The sequence below is a fragment of the Neovison vison genome, chromosome 4, assembly GCF_020171115.1.
Source record: "Neovison vison isolate M4711 chromosome 4, ASM_NN_V1, whole genome shotgun sequence".
NCBI lineage: Eukaryota > Metazoa > Chordata > Mammalia > Carnivora > Mustelidae > Neogale > Neogale vison.
This window is the reverse complement of record NC_058094.1, coordinates 217,443,404-217,462,327: the sequence shown is the minus strand read 5'-3', so window position 1 is coordinate 217,462,327 and position 18,924 is coordinate 217,443,404. Positions and strand designations below refer to the sequence as shown.

Here is an 18,924-nt window from a genome sequence, read left to right as displayed (position 1 = left end):
CATGGAAACCTCTTGTGCCAGTTCTGAAACAGCCTACACATGGGCCAGCGTCTGGGTAGCCACGCTCACGGACTCCTGCTCGGAATGCTACCTACAGGATACTCAGCCCCTTCTCGCTGCTCAGATGGTGCACAGGGGAGGGGGCTTTGATCTAGGTCAGCAGCCCTGTTTTACAGATGAGTACATGGAGGCACAGAGATGTGGGAAGACCAGCAGCCACGACCACATGTGGCTGACGGCAGATGTGGGGTTCAACTTGAGAGCTCCTTGTTGAATTTCAAATTCTTAGCAACACGATAGTTTTAATAAATTCACTTCTGTGTTTTGTTTCTTGGATCAAAAGGAAGAGAAGGTCCAATGCCTATGTTTCCGTCTCTCTCACTCTTCTGTGCATTAAAACCTTATAAAGTTAGTATTATCCTACCTAGGAAAAATCAAAACATAAGAAAGCTTTTGAGCCACTGTTAAAGCTGGGCTTCTGATAATTCTCGTTTTTTTTTTAAGTCAAATGCCCCAAGTGCACCAGAAGCTGGAGGCCCAGGAGCTGGTGCTGTAAAGGCAGCTTACCTAGTGGCCCCAAGTCCTCTGTCCTGCAGATCCCTCCCATCCTGCGGCCAGGACTTCCTTCAAAACCCCAAGTTCTCAGTCATTCTGCCAAAATTACATTTTTGCTTTGTTGTCAGCAATCCCGGATGGAGAGAGGTGGGTCAGTGGTTCATACATCATCAGCAAAGTCAAAACTAAGTGCAATAATCATTTATTAAGCATTAGGAAATGTTATCTAAATACCTCTTTTCTACTTGCACATCAGGCACCCTTTCAATTGCTTCAGTGATGTTTTCCCCAGAATCTGAATTTCCACAGGAAGGTCTACTTTGAATCGGGGAGTGCCATCACAACACTGTCAGCGGGAGACAACCTTGATGTAGACGCCATTCTTTGGCCCTAGGGCAGATCTGGATTCTAGCTGCAGTGGTACCTGAAAGAGATGAAGAGACCGGTTACAGCTAACCGTATCTGCAAGGAAGCTTCTTTGGAACAGGGCCTGGAGAATGATTGTGGCGATGAGGGACAGCAGGGCTGAGCTGGCAAAGCAGCCTCCTAGCACGGCCTTGAGAAGGCGGCAAAACTCGGGGGCAATGGACGCTGGCACCCCAGCAGCACCTTGGCACCTGACCCGCTTTCCCATGTGGATGAAATACCGCAGGTGAGTAAGGTACTCCGTCCCGCGTTTATCCTCCCAGGAAGCCTGCATAGGCCGTGGTAGCAGCTCACTCTGCAAATGAAGAAATGGAGGTTCAAAGACACCAGGTGACTCATCCAAGGTCACATGACTAGAAAGTGAGGACCAAAACCTCAAACTCTCTCACCTCCCCTCCTCTCACTCCCCGGTGCCCCAGCGGTAACTGAGCAGCCCCCTCTCTGTACAAGAGGTTTTGGGAGAGTGGCTTCGTAGTGCCCCTTCTCATGTGTGCTGTGGTCTAGCCTCACCCCCTTCTCATGTGTGCTGTGTGGTCTGCCTTGCTGCCATTCAGAGAGCTTTCATGTCCAACTTATAAGGCAGATTGATTGTGGACTGGGGACTTGGAAAAAAAGCGAAAGAATTGCTCAAGAAGCAGGGTGTCTCCTGGAGCCCTGTGTAAAATGATGGTTCAGTGGCTAATGTGAATGAACGCTTTCAGGGAAAGAAGAATCACCGGGCCTCAGTGTCGGGGCCTTGGCGGGCTTTTCAGATGTCTTTGGGGGTTAAGGTTCAGAGGGGAGACAAGTTACATGACCAGGAAACAAGATGAACTAAACCCGTGCTATCCTGCCCGGTAGCCAGTAGCACGGATGGCAACTGAGCAAATGGGCTGAATTTTAAATATGATTATTAAAGGTTAGGGTGGCTGGGAGCTACTGTATTAACACTGGTCTAGACAAACTGGGAACTCCATTGGACTTCCAAAAAGGAGACCAGTTGGGGCTACCAAAGTCAGAGAGGGCTTCCTGGAGGAATGGACACCTGAGGTGGGCCTAGGAATGGGAGAAGCCATAAGAGCAGGACTTCTCAGGGACCACTTCCAGATTTGAGGGAACACCAAAGGATTTGGAAGATGGGATTAGGCTGGGGGCGGGTGGTGGCATTCCAGCTAGGGATGAGTGGGGAGAGCCCTCTCACAGTGGGAAGTTGGGGCAGGGAACACAAAGTGGCCTCAGAAGAGCTCTCCATAGATCCAGCAGGCTCGGGGACTCACGGCTGGTTCTTGAGGTGGGGAATGCCAAGCACAAGCAGTGCTTGGGGACAATGACTACTGTACTGTCAAGATCAAGGGTTAATGAGACAAACCCCAAAAGGAAGTCTTGCACACACAAACACCTCAGGCATTTGGGGGGCCTGCTTTTCTTTCTGTTGGTTTGGCTCTGTGTTCCCAATTTGCCCCTCCCACTCTCCAGCCTGGAAGCCAGACTCTCTGTTTGTCAGAGGCAATGCCACGCTCTGACTCCGGCAGCTGTCCCTTCATCACTGTGTACTTAGAATCTGTCCCCAAACAGGCTCCTGACTGTGCAGAGGGATTCTGAATAGCCGTGGAGGGACACAAGTTTCACGCTGTGTAGGGAACAGCCCACACTGCAACGAGGCGGCTGGAGGTAGAGGAAGGAGGGTGGCTTGCGGGGGAGCAGGTAGGGGCGAGCCAGATCTGGCTGGAGCCAGTTTCTTCATTCCCCAGCTAATCACTCATTTGCTCATCAACACCCATTCAGTGCACGTGTGTGCACCTGCGCGGTGCCCGGTGCTGGAGACTGCCACAGTGAGTAAGGCAGACTTGGTTCCTGCCCTCACAGAGCCTGCAGTCCAAGTGCGTGGCCTCAGGCAAGGGACTTAACCTGAGCTTTATTTTAGCTTCTCATCTGAAGAATGGAAATAATACAACCTATTCTGGGGGATCCCTGGGTTCTCTTCGTTGAACAGGGAAGAGCTACAGACTCGGAGGCGCAGCCTGGGTAACAGAGAAGGTCCGTGGTAGTAATGGGAATGCAGACTCGGCCAGGGTGCGTACGTGAGCATTCGGGCGGACCCATTTAATCCTCAACCGGAGCAGGGAGAGGGCGTGATTATTAGCCCCCCTGTCGCTGATCAAGAGCCCCTCCCCCAGCGCCGCGGCGGCCGGCTCACCTGCGTCTCCGCGCAGGCCTCGAACCGGAACTGGCGCAGGACGTGCAGCAGCGTCAGCTTGACCTCCAGCAGCCCCAGCCGCACCCCGAGGCAGCTCCGCGGGCCCGCCCCGAAAGGCAGGTATGTGAAGGGACGCTGTCGTCGCCGCGCCTCGGCCGTGAACCTGCGGGGGCCGGGCGGTCAGGGTAGGCCCCGGGACACCCGCTTCCCTTCCCCGGGCTTCGTCAGCCTCTCGCAGTGGCCGAGGGATCCCTTCATCTGAGCCCACGTGGGCCTGAGGCCCTCCACGGTCCACAGAATCCTGTTTTCCCGTGGCCGCCTCCCTCGGGCCCTGGAGCTGGTGGCTGCTGCTCCCTGAGCTTCCGTCCTGCCCTCTCCTCCGTCCTCAAAGCCCTGGAGGCCCTCTTGGCCCTCTCCCTCTCAAGAACTGATTGTGTTAATGGATCTGAAGGCTCACATGGGATCCACTGGGATCAAAGTCTCAGGAATCCACAGCCCTCCCCTGAGCCTGTGGCTCCAAATTCCCCAGAAGCCCCAGCAGGACACCAGCGGCCACCAGCCCACTAAGCAGAATCCCTGGGCACCAGCCCTCCAGGCCACCTCCTGCCGATTTAGCCTTGGAGGCCACACTGGGCCATCATCTCCTCTGCCCACACTTGCCTCAAGCGTTGAAACTGGAACAACTGGGGGTTTTTTGTCTGTGAACCACTACAGGAATTGTCCTCCCTGCTGTCACATAGCATCTGTCACCTGTGCTCCAGGACAGTACAGCTGGGTGTCCACCACCGTCTCATAACAGCCCGCTCCCTTCGGCTGCAGCCCTGGTGCCTGGGGTCCCCTGTGTACTGCGGGGTATGAATTGATCTAGGTCCTGCTGCCCACCCCCCACCCACCCCGCCCTGAACCTGAGGTGGGGTGGGAGGGTTGGGGCCTCTTTTTCATGGGAATTTGAAATTCCTGAAGGTGGAAACAGTGTCTGTCTGCCTGGCTCTCCCCTTTGTCAGATCAGGCCAAGGAAGGGATATCCATTGATTCCGACGAGAAGGGTGTGGATGCCTGCTCAGACATTTTCAATCCGGGAGCCTAGAAATGAAATGTAGACAAAGGACCAGATCCACACAGGGGACAGGAGCAGGGATCTAGGGCTACCTTGCGAGCACAGCTGGGTCTCATGAAATCGGGGAGAGATTTGTTGATGGCTCTTGTTTTGGAACAAGCTCCAATTTTTAAAAAAGGAAATGATGTTTTGTTACGTTCCAGTGCACAACTGAAATCTGGTCGTGTGTCCTGTTTCTTGGCTGGGACGGAGCCCCCCCCCACCCCCGCCTGTTAGAAATTGCCCTGTTACTTGCATGCAGGGCTGCTGAAATGTGAAATCTCTATATTCTGTACAGGGCTTTTAAAAATGGTACAGTTACTTTCCTTTAGAAATTATGTATCTCATGTGTTTAATGGTCATGCTTTTCAACTGTCTGGGGACAGCTTTACTAAATCCTTGTCTCCCCTTGGCCACCTCTAAGTGCTTTACCCTCGCATCGCCCATTTGAAGGGACTGAGCTCACCTTTCGGGGTTGAAGGTCTCGGGGTGTGGCCAGTACTCGGGGTCATGATGCAGGGCGCCCACGGCCACCTCCACCACGGCGCCCGCCGGGATGCGCTGCCCCTGCACCTCACAATCCCGCGCCGCCTCCCGCGTGAACCTGTGGGGACAGGTCGGTCACCCCTGCCTTGAGGCACAGCAGCAACGAGGAAAGCTTGCCAGCAGCGTACTGGGGCAAATGGGGTTTGAGCCTGAAGTGTGGAAAGGGGGTGGGAGAAAGGAAGCCCAGCCCTCTTGCAAGGGTGACCAGGATGGCTTCTCCCACACAACCCCCTCCCCCAACCTTCCACTGCCCACGGTCCTGCAGCCTCCAAGCTCGTAGACTCCTTTGGCCCTCAGTGAAAATGCAGTCATCATCAAGCCTGAAGAGCTTTTCTTAGGCCTGATTAGGGGAGCAGGGGTACCTCCGAAGGGCTTCTCCCTGCAGGGGCGGGGGTTGTAGGGTTATCACGCTGGCCACACTTTCCCTCATCTTCCGTCTATGGGCAAGCCTCTTTAAATGGCCCTCACCCGCCCCCTCGCCTTACCTAAAGGAAACTTGAGTTTGAACCTCTGGCTCCCTTCCTTGTCTGCGTCACTATGGATAACTTCTACTTGAGGGCAAAACTGCTGGTCAGACTGGTTCCCAAATGCCACGACACAATCCTTTTTATGTTGTGTTTTTAAGAGCCAGACTATAGATGTTTGCACACAAATACACAATTTCTGGAAGAATACTTGAACTTCCACCATGATTTCTTCTAAGGGATGGGACTGGGGTCGAGGGCAGCAGGGAATCAGAGATGCCAACTTTTTCTTTAGATCTTTCTGTATTGTTTCAGGGGTTTTGTTTTTGGTTGTTGTTTTTTTCTTATAGCATAAGACTATTATTTTTGTAATGCAGGTAATCACTTTAAAAATTAAAAATTATCTATGCTGGCTTTTACTTCAGATTGTAAAGACTGGACTTTCCTAAATATCTTAGAGGAGATAAATTATTATACTAATTACCATTATATTCTGTTCTCGCTTATAAAAGAAATGAAGAGCAACCCGAGGCTCCCAGCAGCCTTCCTCACTCCGTCAGGGGCCTTTAATGTAACAGGAGAGGCCAGGACTGGGGAAACCCCCCTGCCCCCTTTCAGATCCTGAGTTACCAACGCAGTTAATACGTGCTTGGATCTGGTAGCGAAATACCAGTGCTCGAATCGGCCTTGGTTCTAAAGGGGTCCTTTTCCAAAGTCATCTTCTTTTTCATCTTTACTGGAAATTTCTTGGACCTGGATCCAAGGCCCCTGGAAACCAGAAAATAGGGCCTTTCCTTCTGTATGCGGTTGGGCCTCCCATCCGGTTAGGCCAGGCCATATCCAAGGCCAGAAAAATCTGCTGAGTTATACCGCCTGGAATCCTGGATTCACACTGATAACACTTCAGCAAGAGTTGGTGTGTTTTACCCAGGGGCCATTCTGAGGGTTTTTTTTTTTTTTTTTTTGGTGGATAATGGTACTCAGTCCAGGTGCGTGAGGGCTTGGGAAAAGCCAACACACTTTTCTGAGATGAAAATAATAAAGTAGAATAAAATAAATAAATTAAATTCTCATTCTATCTGTATTCGTCCCCGTATCTGTTGTCTGGGCTGAAGCGAATTGGCCTCTCGTTTGGCTGAGAAGAGTGAGGGCTTCTCTCTCTCCTTTCTGTTGTTTGACAGCCGAAGTCTGCAGAGCTGGTAAGATTAACAGTTCCAGTGTAGTGGGTATGGAGGAGGGTGAGGCCCAGGAAATCGTGTCTTGCCAGGACCAGAGTTGGCCGGAGGCTGGCCATTCGACTGGAAGGACAGTCCTTTCTGCTTCCCCTCCTACGTGATGCGAGACTTCGAGTGTACGGCGTTTCAGCCGTTCTGTCCCACTGTTTCTCTCCCCTCGTGTAGGGGGACGAGCAGGCGTTATGTGCCCGCCGAACGCCCTGGAAGCTGAAGCACAGAGCAGCACAGTGCTTACCTGAGGTCACACAGCCAGCAAGAGGTCGGGGTGTGAGACTGTTTCGACTTTCTGTCTCAGTCTGTTCTGCAGTTTTGGACCACTGGCACTCGATGTGGGTTGAGGAGGGAGTCAATCAATTCATCCCAGTTCCCTCGTTTGTGTCCTGCCTTCAACTGAGACTGCTTCCCGGGAGCCGTGCCTCTGCTGGCTGCCTTTTTGCGGTACGGTTTCTGAAGTTTCTAGGGGTCCCTCGGAGAATCGATCAGGGCACTTGCATGTTGAAGAGCCTGTTCACTTCGTCACTCAATGCTTCCCCTCTACAAGGTCTTACGTGATGAGTTCTTCATTGGGTTTAGGTCTAGGAAGGGATCTGGCTTTGACCTCTATATAGAGTTTTCTCCTGCTGGAGAATGCAGCGGTTTGTCTCTGCTGGTTTTTCTCTCCGGGAGGAGCCGCGGTGGGGACGTGACCCCAGTTATCAGCCATCTTTGGGGTCCCGTAAAGGCTTCTTCCCCCTGGACGGCCTTTGTTCCATCACTGAATGTCTTACTTTGAGCTTCGCTTTAATGTGGACACCAGCTGCCCACTCTCCCTTGGAAGGAAGCTGGATGTAAATCACTAAAAAACAAAGATTGGATGACAGTGTGCTCTGCGGCTCCCAAGGAAATCAGGGAAGGCCCATAGAATTTGTCTTCATGTCCGCACCAGGAGAGCGTGGCAAGGCGGGGCCTGGGGTCCTGGCTGCTCCGAGAGCAGGGGACTGATACCCGGTGTGCTTGAGGACCATGTGGTTCCACTCATGTCTCTGGAATTCTGTTTGCTCCGGGTCCGAACACTTTGGACAATATCTATGATCACACCCTCTGTGATGTTTTTGGTTTGGAATATAATGAGATACCTTCAAAGCATCCACATTTTCTCTTTTAGAATGGCAAATCTACTTCTGTATGGATGATGGAGTGTATTAATTTACAGACATGCAGAGTGGAACTTAGAATAGGTTAAATACTTTGTGTCGCTTCTGTTTCTAGAACCTGAAATCTGGCCACTGTTTCCCACCCTGTGGGCATGAAGACCCCGGTTAAGACCCTGTGGTCCATGGAGTGCCTCATTTGGGGGGGGGGTTGGGAAGAAGCAGAAGACCAGATTCCTGCTCTCGAGGCACTTACAGGTTGGTGTGAGCGTATGTCCATGGGTGAGATGTTGTAGAGCAGGTGACAAGTGTCCAGGAACATAATAGGAAGTACGGTGTTCTGGAAAATGCTGGGGGAGGAGGGGCAGACTGCATGGGGTAGCGAGTGTCCGGCTGGAACTCCAAGGATGGGGCAGGGGTGGGTAGCTGGAGAGTGAAGAGAGGCCTCTCAGGCCTTGGAAGGTTCCCCCTGGAACGTCAACTCCAAGGGCAGGGGTTTTATCTGTTTTGTATGCGGCTGATTGCGCCGTGCTTGGCACAGCATTCAGCTCAATAAATAGTTACCGAATGGAAGAATGGATGAACGGACCCACAAGCAGGGGGACCTCCAGACGCCATTCAAGCCAAGGGGGCCCAGGAGACCACCTTGGGTTGGGGAGGAAGGTCATGTGAAGAACAGACCGGTGACAGTTCGAGAAGGTAGTTCACATAGAGGAAAATGAACCAGACATTTACTGCCGCGGTCACTCTGTGGAAGGCACTGAAACCAGAGAAGCCCAGGGCTCAGACTTGCCCTCCAGGAGCCTAAGTCCAGCATTCTCGATAACGCAGTTTGTGACAGACTGAGGACTAGTGACGGGCTTAGACGGTGATGCCTCGAAAGGGCTTTGGGGTGTGGGGGTGCTGAGTAGGAGGAGGAAGGGCGGCAGCGCAGGCATACCTGAAAGCCGGTGGGTAAATCCGCAAAGTCTCTGCGATCACCATGTCCAGGTAGGGCAGGCCTTCTTGGAAGCTGCTGTAGTCAGGGGCCGGCTGGTGGGGGGTCGTGACAAAGGAAGAAAGGTGAGTTACACGGAGCCCTGCAGCTTTCTGGCTTCTCCATTAGCTTTAGGGTCCCGCTGAATGGAGAGTGGTAAGTGGAGACTCGGCAAAATGCAGTCAGTGCGGGCCACACAGTGTTAGGTCAGCGCCCCGTGTGCTGCCTTGGACTTGGGCTGTGGTGCTGTGTGTTCTCGTGGACCAGCCGGGCCAGCCTGGGCCTTGGGGACCTCAGAATGTCCTACAGAGAAGTCTGGCTCTAACGTCACGGCAGTAGGTGCGGCTGTGAGCATTTATGGAGGGAGGGGGGCTTGGAGGCTACACGTCACATAGACACCAGCTGGATTAATCCTCCCTGCAGACCCTCGAGGCAGCCGTTCTGCCATCTCTCAGATGAGAAGATTGAGCCTTGGGTGAGGGGCGGCCACGGGGGCGGTAACTGGCACATCACAGAGTTAAAAGATGCAGCGGGGAAATCGCAGAAAAAGCAAAAAAAGTTCCAGTGACGTAAAAGATGTGTAGTGACAAAACCCAAAGAGCTATTCTAAGTCAGGAAGGAAAGAAACTCGTTAGGAAAATGGCCAAAGGATATGAACAAGTAGAGCCTAGAAGGAGAAATAAATTTGCCCAGGATGAAAAATACAAATGAAGACAAGGAGATTTTGTTCTTCAGTCAGATCAGGAAAGGTCAGGAAATACAGATTAGATCAAGGGCGAAGGTGTGGAGAAGCATGACCCAGCATGCTGTGTTGGGGGGACCCCAGAGTCCCTTGGACAATGCCCACTGGGGTGACACTGTCACCCTCCCCTCCCCCTGGGGAGGAGGGACACCTGGGATGGGAGCTAGGGAGCAGGATATCGTGGGAGGATTGGTTAGAATGGGGTCAGGGAGGCTTTTTCGTGGCTCTGCTGGGTTTCCCCAAATCTCTCTCACCCCATTCCCTAGGGAGCCAGAGGGGGTCACCTGCTTGGTAGGAGACTGCCTCCTTTCTTTCAAGCAGATAGTGCTGATGCAAGAGCCCTCCCCAGCTTGGAGGTTGGCTTCCTTTGACCTCCCCTCCCAGAGCAACAGAGGGCAGCACTGCGGGGCAAGTCCAGGCTGCGGCCCCCAGCTGTCTGTGGATGGGACCCGAGTGGTCTTGCTCCCCCTCAGGGAGCCCTTCACAGGCCTGCAGCTGGCCACATGGCTGCCCTCCCTGGGACTAGTGGCTAGCAGGACAGGGCAGGGACCCCAAACACACGTGCAGGTCTGGCTCCCCAGCCCACGCAGTACCCCATGCACGGGGGAGTGTCTCCTTGGGGGAGCCTGGCACCCTTCTCTTCTTTCTAATGCTTAGTTTGATTTGTGCTTATTTTTTCTGGCCCGTGAGTCACAAGATACAGATTGCATAATTTCATTGATTCTGCATGTACATTAAATGCTCTGATATTTACATTTAAAACTGGCATTGCGTGATATAAAGGTGAATGGTAGGATTCGTGCTAAAGAAGAAGAGAAAAAGGGAGAACCTTCGTATCTACCGTTAATGGCACTTTACCCTGCCTTTTGAGTGAGGGGCCCCATGGTTTCCAACTGCGGAGTTGGCCGTACAGGCCATGGTTGATTGGCCCCAGAGTGAGCCTCTGATGGCAGGGCACCTGTCTGGAAATTTAAATCTAGTGCAGAGAAAAAGGAGTTTTGCCTCCAGCAGGTGGGAACTGAACATAAGGGAGTCGTGACCTGTTGGGGACCATGTTCTTCCTTGTGGATGAATGAGCAGAAGAAAATTCCAGTTGGCTGTGAGAAAGAAGGAATGAATTAAATGTGCAGAGAGAAGCAGAGGCAAATGACAGAGAGAGACTGTTTCCTGGTGCCTGTGTGCCAGTAGCCCCCGTGGGCGGTGGATCCGGGCTCTTAAAATACTTTCTTGTTCATGGCCTCAGTTAACAACAGCTGAATTCTGTTACCTGCAACCAAAGGAGACTTAACTAGTGCAGAAAATGTTTAAAAAATAAATAAATAAATGAAAAAGAAATGGTAGTACCACGCACCAAAATGTAGAACTAAATCTCAAAAAGAAAAAGAAAACCATCTGCAAGCAGCGTCCCTAGCGGTAAATGCTATTGGTTCCCCAAACAAAATTTGTGATTTAGAAGCAATCAGCTTTTGTCAGAGAAAGAAAACTCTAGAAGCAGCCTAAACGAGTTTGCTCTTACAAAGGCAGAGTCTTCACCTATTCTTCCCGTGGATGAGCTTTCTGCTGTGCCTCTAAACTTTTGGCTCAGGATACACATGTAGCTCTCAGCTTGGTCCAGTGGTTCTCAATGTGGCTGAACATTAGAAGCAGTGGGACGGCTTTCAGTACAGAAGGATAGTTGAGCCTTGCCCTGCAGGAGTTGTCTGTTGGTTTGAAGTGGGGCCTGGCCACCAGATCTTCTTTTGAAGCCCCCTCCTCAAGCCCCACCCCAGCAGTTATAACAGGAGCCTTGGGGTGAGACCTCTCACTGCCTTAGTCCTTCTGCGTTGTAGCCCAGGGATCCCTCCCACAGGAGGAGTGGGCCGGTGGGTTGGAGGGAGGCTCATGCCTGCACATTTTAACCAACCCCAGGTGAGGCAATGAAATTCAAGTCCCAACCTCACAGACAGACCGTCCACCTGTCTGGACCTCTGCCTCCTTGTAGTTCTTTCAGGAAAAGCAGGGATAAAGGGGTCCTGCCTCCATCCCACCAGCAGAGGGCAGCAAGTGTATGGCGAATGGGGACTCCCCAGCCATGCTGGGCCCCTACTCAGAATCACAAATTATACCCTCCAAAGACTTAGGAATCGTGAATCCAAATTCTTCATTATAGAGATGAGATAAATGAGACCCAGAGAGGAAAGGCTTCGGAGCCAAAAACACACAGATAAGACTTGAAGTGGAAAAACCATGTCCGTATTCATTCAGCAATCCCTCTACTTATGTAGTTGTTGGCCCTGTGCCGAGCTGGTGCATAGAGCTGGCCAGGCACTCTGCTTGGCACAGGGCACACATGCGGACCCTTTCCACCCTCCTAGACCTCGTGGTCTGTCTCCGACTGTGAAGCAACAGCGAGGGTTAGGGAGTGGTGAACTGTCTGTGTGAGACAACAGAGGACAGACCTCCCAGGCATTCGGGATCAGGGAAGCTGCCAGAAGGAAGCAGTGCCTAAACTGAGGTCTTTGGGAAGAATATGAAGAAGCCAGTGAAAAGTGGGACGGCTTGTTTGGATGCTGGTTCAAATAAACCAATCTAAAAAAAAAATCCATGAGTCCACCCCAGGACATTGAACCCTGACTGGGTATTCAGTACACTTCGGAAATTACAATTCATTTGTTTTTAGTGTGATGATGGTATGGTGGTCCTGTTGTAGAAAAGAGCTCTTGTATTTTAGAAATACAGAAGGAAATATTTACAGATGACATGATAGGACATCTGGGTTCTTTCTTTCTTTAAAGCCTCGAAGTGGGGGAAGGTGGTGAAATGGATGAAAGGCCCCAGAGGACTCTCTGCTGGACGCTCGGTGAGGGAGACATAGTTCTTCCAGGTGGTCTTCTAATTTGTCTAGTTAAAGTTTTCCTTCAAAAAAAGAAAAAGCTGAAACACTAAATAGCGATGTAAATAACAGTAGTGTGTGGCGTTACCCCATGCAAAGACTTGGAGCTGCACCAAAGAGCTAAACGTGTTTAAAATAGCAGCAGCCTCCTCGCGGGCAGGGGACTGGGAGCTGAGCTTCTGGCCCAGCCCCTCCCGTGCTGTCGCCCCGGGGGGCTCAGACCCTCTGTGCTGGAGGAGGGCTGCAATGTCAGGAGAACTCAGTGTGGTGTGTGTGTGGGGGGGGGTCGTCTGAGCAGAGTATCCTTTCATTTCAAGCCAGGAAGCACTTTAAGCATCTGTTTCCCAAAGATAATGTTAGAAAGGGATCCCCGAAGGTTCTCCCTGACTCCTGTTGCACAGCCCGTACTACTCAGAATTAGAATCAACCTGTCTTGCGTCCCACCCAGCGGGGTTGCTGCTGCAGCCTCTCTCCCCGACCTTGGCCATAGCTCGGGGTGGTCACCGGGGCCAGCCAGGGTCTCTGTCCTCGGTCCGTGGCCCAGCAGCCGGGGCCTGGAGCCAGTTGCCAAGGCAACATCAACAGGACACCTGGTCTGTAAGTTGAGGTCGTGCCCAGCTCACAGGGCGGGGCGAAGGTGACTGTAAGGTGACAGGTCTCCGGAAACCGTAATGCCCCAAATGAGCAGAGAGTCCTTCTGTTTGAATGTATTTAGTGGCAGGGGACTTATTTCATCACCAGGCCTTCTGTGGCATGTATTAAATGACTCTATAAGGACATGTTAAGGAAGAAAGCGATTTTAAAATCCGATAGAATTTATTTCAGCTGGGGTTTGTTTCAGAAAAGAAGTAACTGTGCTCTTAGAAGTTTGAAAATAGATGTTAAATATTTATTATTATCCAATAGTGGGAAATACTGATTAAATAGTAAATATTTGATTGCTAAATATTGTTGAAAATAGAGATTAAAACATAAACTGCCACATGGTTTACAGTCTCAAGCCAAAGTTCCTTAATTTTCTGGAAGATTTTTTTCCATCTATATTTGGTTTTCAGTGGGCAGTAACTTCTAATTTTATTTCAAAGGTCCTTGGTTTCTTAGTCTTTTTATCATGTAGCTTAGATCTGTGAAATGATATTTAAATGTGATGGATAAACCTGATGGTTAAGGGAACTCCCTGGAAAAATCTATGGGTAAATCCTTTTAAATAGGAAATAATACTATTCCCTGACCCATTACTGTCATCTTGCCACATTTAGATTTTTGTGTGCCGTTTTCTCTGAGAGCTAGACACACACACGCACATGCACACACACACGCCCCTCCCCAGAGGCACTCACACCTACACATACACCACACGCTGGGTGTGTACAGATAGGATGTGGAGAATAAAGGAGAAAAAGAAAACAGAAATGTCATTGCTTTCTAAAAGATTTTTCCTGGAGATTGAGGGAACCTAATAGAAAAATTAACGTTTTCTTATTCTGCTGAAGGAAACAGAAGCGGGGGCGGCTTCAGGTTTGTCCTCCCCCCGCAGCCACAACAGCAGCAGCAAAGAGGGCTGCTAATACAGTGATAATCCGGCTTTGGCGCCTGATGCCGTGGTACAGAAAGTGGGCTCCGTTCTGCCAGTCCTTGCCCTCCAGGCAGGGTGGGAGCTTGAAATCCCTGAAGACCCGGCACTCTGGCCTGGGGCAGCCAGGGGCGACTCAGCCCATGTCAAGAATAAAGATTTTCCCGCGCTCTCATTCTCTGGGGAACATAAGACCATAATATGAAACCAAACCGTGGAAAGGGGAGCAACCTTCGCTCTGCCCTTTTGAGCACCAACCCAGAGGAAAAGCCCCTCCCCTTGCGACCGGTCTCCAGACGGGAGCACTGAGTCCTGCGGATGAGACCTGAGTGGGGACCCGGGCTCCTCGCTGACCAGTTCTGTAACCAGAGGCTCCGACTCGCTGGCTTTGAGGGTCCGGCGATGGGCCCACGTGAGCTGGTCCAGGTTTGGGGGCCCAAAGCAACGAGGCACGGAGGGATGGGACAGGCCACGGGTTGGGCAGGCATCTCTGAGGGCCGGGCCACGAAGGGATTAGGGGAGGAGATTGTAATGAAAGAACATAACCCCACCTGTGTGTGCACACACACGTGCACACGCACATACACACTCATGCGTGCACACACATGCACACACATCCCTACCACTAACCCTTACCACCGATGGCCCTGGGTGGAGCTATCTTGATGTCACTGACTTTCCCCAGGAATTCCTGTCCTCGGAGATCTAAGACAGCAGTAGCTTTGTTCCCTGCAGTGTTTTACTGCTCACAGAGGGTTTTTACGTCTCTTCTATCTTTGGGTCTTCGCACCTGCACCGTGTGGTAGGTAGGGCAGTTTTTGTTGCCTACTTGACAGACGAGAAAAGCAAAGATTCAGAGAGGTTAGTGGCTTATCCAAGGTCGCACAGCTGGTAAGTGGCAGAGTTGGAACTAAACCCAGATTTTCAAATTCCAAGACTCGTCCATCAGGCCGTACAACCTTGACCTCCCTCTCTCTCTACTCTCTCCCTCTTCCCTTCCTTGGTCCCTTCCTCTCTCCCTTATGTACATTTTATGGAAGAATAACCACACAAACAAAACATCACGGGAACCAAAGCTCAGAGTTCAGTGACCTTTCACAAAGCGGGCACACTTGTGAACCCGCACATCGCCGGCACTCTGAAGCCCCACCGTGACCCCGTCCAGTCACTGTGACCCCCAAGGGTGACCTGTCCTGTCTTCTAACAGGACAGATTTCCTGTGCCTTTTTAAAAATTCTGCATCTGAAAAGAATATGCACAATGTGGGTGTCACCTGCACTTGCTCCTGCGCTGGGCTGTGTGTGGGAGCTACCCCCCCCCCCGCGGTGAGGCGGGTGCCGCCGTGTGTCCACTCTGGATGGGGCTTGTGCTCTGTGTCCATCCTTTCGATGGTGGGTGGACATTTGAGTTGCCCCAGTTTGGGGCTGTTATAAATAAAGCTGGGCATTCTTGCATGTTTTTGGCGGACATGTGTCCACACTTCTGCGGGGTATATACCTATGGGATATATATACCTATATACCTATGTATATACCTATATACCAATGGGATATAAATCTAGGAGTGGATTTGCTGGGTCACAAGGAGTGTTTAGTAGGTATTTTGGACAGTTTTCCATATTGGCAGTCCGTCTTGCCTGAAATTTTAACAGCAATCCCATTAAACACACGCCCGTTCCCTCTATTACATCTCACTGGGGCTCCCCCCACTTCCGTCCACCTGCTCCTCAGACGCGCTGAACCCAACCACTTTACTACTGTTGGGGCAGCGGAGTTATTTATCCCTGCAGTGGGCACGGAGGGGAAAGGGGACAAATAAGACACGTCTAATCCCCTGGTTTTTAAAAATTGTCCCAATGATCAGACATAAGCACTCATAAGTGTAAAATTCCCAGATCAACTAGATTCGAGCCGTTGGATTATCTGCTGTTATGTAATATTTAGGATTCCATTCTCTCCATTAACAGCCGAGTGTATATGATGTTTAAGAAAAGCCCCTAAGGAGGGCGCCTGGGTGGCTCAGTTGGTTGGACGACTGCCTTCGGCTCAGGGCGTGATCCTGGAGTCCCGGGATCGAGTCCCGGGATCGAGTCCCACATCAGGCTCCCAGCTCCATGGGGAGTCTGCTTCGCTCTCTGACCTTCTCCTCGCTCATGCTCTCTCTCACTGTCTCTCTCTCTCAAATAAATAAATAAATAAAAAAAAAAAAAAAAGAAAAGCCCTTAAGGAAATGAGAGTTAAATCACCCAGCTCACTTTCTCTGCACTGGGGAGAGAGGGGGTTGCATTTAATTTGCAGAGAAATTCTCTTTGCTCACTCTCTCCCCATGTAGACAGTGAGTATGTCTATGACACGAGTGTGACGTGTCCTTAGCAGAGTGTGGGGGTGGGGAGGCAGGGGAAGAGAGGAGACAAGACCTGATCCCATCCATTTGACTCACTATGTGTTGGGGAAACGATTTACTTGTTTATCGAGATTTATTATTATGGTAATAGGGAGCCACTGAAGGTTTGATGAGCAGAGCAGTGTGTTTGACGGCATACTGAAAATGGTATTTTGTGCCCTGACAATGACATAGACGAGGGCAGTTGTAAGAACTGATCAGTAGGACGATAAGAGGGGAGACTGTTGCAATAGTCCGGGCAGGGGTGAGGAGCTCTGATGACAGGACAGTGGTCAGAGTGGGCTAAGGGTTGAAAGGGAAGTTATGTCAACAGAGCTGGAAAGAGGACCGGTCTGGGCGAGGCGGAGGCTGCTGAGGCAGCTGGTCTAGCAGAGCTCCACTCTGGCAGGCTTGGTGGTGGGGGTGGGGAGGTGTGTGGCTAGAGGGAGACGGGGTCCCGCTCAGCGGCACAGACAGGTCGAGTCCCCTGGAATGGGGGCAGAAAGAAGAGCAAGGTGCTGGGGACGGAAACACAGGGCCGCCCAGGGAAAGGAGGCTGAGGGACTAGAAAGGAAGGGACTCCGGACAGAGTGACGGACACAGCCATGGAGATTAGGGACAAGGAAAGGACACCGCCTCGCTCAGCTGGGTGGGGGAGGGGAGACCAAAGCCAGCATGGGGGGGGTGGTTAACTGCCGAGCACAGGGACAGGGGACGGAGCGAGCGGGAGTACGCTGGTGCTGGCACGCCACCTCCAGAGGCACACGGGAAGAATTCGGGCCCCCGCTCCCCGGCCCGAGAAAGCCAAGGGCAGAAATGAGCGCATCGCCCCAGACCCAGCTGCAGACTCGTGACAGAGGAAAAGCACGTGCTGCTCCCTAGTTGGCGGGGTGGACCCAGGCCCAGGGAGGACCGTTCTGACGCGACATAGGGAAGGGTTTTCCAGTGACTAGAACTTAATGAAATCGGCAAGGCCCCATGGCCACTGGAGATGGTCAAAAGCTGTCACTGAGCATCTGAAAAGGTCGCCGGAGGCTATTCATGGGTCCCTCATCAAAAGGAGGCGGACGTGGGCGACCCCGTGGTGCCTTCCACAGCGAGGACGGTCGGAAGCCTCACAAGCAACCCCCAGCCAGCCCCACCCCATCTAGCCGGGGACAGCCCGTGACACCAGCAGATCCTGGGTCACCTGCCGGCCGCGGAAATGTCACGGGACGGTGGAAAGTGATCAGCTTGCCGTCTTTCCCCAGACCTCCGCCCCCCAGCAGCCCCGAGCCACAGGGGCCTCTCCATCGCCCCGGCTCCGAGTCCGAGCCCCGGTCACGTACTGTTTGGGGAAACGGTAAACAAAGATAAGAGCTCCAAGCACTGGAATTTATTTTTTATCCGCTCGGCCTAAAAGGCGCTGCGTGTTAAATTTAGAAGGCCGGCTTCCAGACCCCTCCCCGCCCTCCTGTGTCCTGTGTCCTCTTGGCCGCCTCTCACTGACCGTGGAATGGGAAATGCGTTTGGAAAGCTCGGGCGTCTTTCGAGGCTGCCTGCCTGGATGTTTATAGAAATCTATCAGCTGCGGTTCTGGGAGAGAGGGCCATTTCCTCCGCTCGCCGGCTCTGCTCACCGTCCCAGCAGCAGCCATCTCTGCCCAAATATTTACCCAAACGTCCTCCAGGCAGGGCCGGTGCTTCGGCCTCTCGCTGTCGGTAGGTGAGCTGCTCCCCCAGGGAAGCAGCCGCATTTACTGCAGGCCCCCTTACAATTTATTTACAAAGGTCTCCCTCACGCCTGGGAATCTATAATTGAACAGCTCTCTTTTCTATGTAGGTTAAATCCCTTTGCAACCAACTCCAAGAACCTGTAGAAATCCTTTTGTCGGCCTGGAATTCTGTTGTATTGAATATTGTTGGAAATAAATGAGCCATTGTCTGGGCTGAGAATTTTCTGGTTAGATAGAGATCTCCACTGTGATGCAATTTATTGTGGCAGGATTTTTTTTTTTTTTTCCCCCAGCTCATTTTAAATTCCCTGTTGCCTGCTCAGTCCATTTTTCCCATCTCAGGATATAAGTGGGGAGGGCTAGGCCCAAGCTAAAAAAAAAAAAAAAAAAAAGAAAAGAAGTCTCGTTTGCCCACGGATGCTGTCCAGAGGCCTGAGTGGAGTCTGATAACCAGATTTTAACAGGGAAGAGCAGTACGTCTGCTGGTGGCTTTGGGGAACAAGAGTGGCTGGCCCTGGCTGCAGGCACGTGAGTGGGAGGTTAGTCCAGGAGCATAAAAAGACTCGGAGCTTCAGAAGGTCCATGAGTTCAATCCCCCGGCCCCCACGGTACGGACGAGGACACACAGCTCGGAGAGGTGGGGGGCCGTGTCCCTGCCCGTGCCCGTACAGAAATGCTCATTCGCTGCTCTTACAAAAAATGATCCCCCTGACCCAACTACACTTTAAAATATATCCAGCCCTCATTATGAATAAATTTTTGAAGTTAAAATTGGAAAAGAAAAACCACAGGGAGTCACATAATGTCTTTTTTATAATCAAGTCTTGAGACTTTGAATTTCGCGGTTGACAGAATGGCAAAGTGGAGAACGGAGATGTGGAATTCAGCAGATCTGACTAGAAGACAGTGGCCAGGTTCTCAAGGCTCACCAAGATTCAGTCTGCCCGTCTGTGAAATGGGGACAAATCACAGCTCAAAGGTGGTAGTGAGGATTCCTCATCAAAGGCCAGGGTTTTCTGAGGAAGCTGTTGTAATTC

The 18,924-nt window shown here is 51.7% G+C and overlaps 1 protein-coding gene across 1 annotated transcript in view; it reads right to left on the bottom strand.

The window, feature by feature from the left end:
• Nucleotides 1–741: 741 nt before the first annotated feature.
• Nucleotides 742–18,924, bottom strand: part of TBXAS1 (thromboxane A synthase 1) — a 165,858-nt gene continuing 147,675 nt past the window's right edge. The window contains exons 11-14 of the mRNA XM_044246702.1: nucleotides 8,569–8,660; nucleotides 4,720–4,857; nucleotides 3,158–3,320; nucleotides 742–979 (exon numbers count right to left, since the gene is read on the bottom strand). Of these exons, the coding sequence (XP_044102637.1) occupies nucleotides 905–979; nucleotides 3,158–3,320; nucleotides 4,720–4,857; nucleotides 8,569–8,660 (468 nt within the window). The 3' untranslated portion in view covers nucleotides 742–904. The remainder of the gene's footprint in view (nucleotides 980–3,157; nucleotides 3,321–4,719; nucleotides 4,858–8,568; nucleotides 8,661–18,924) is intronic.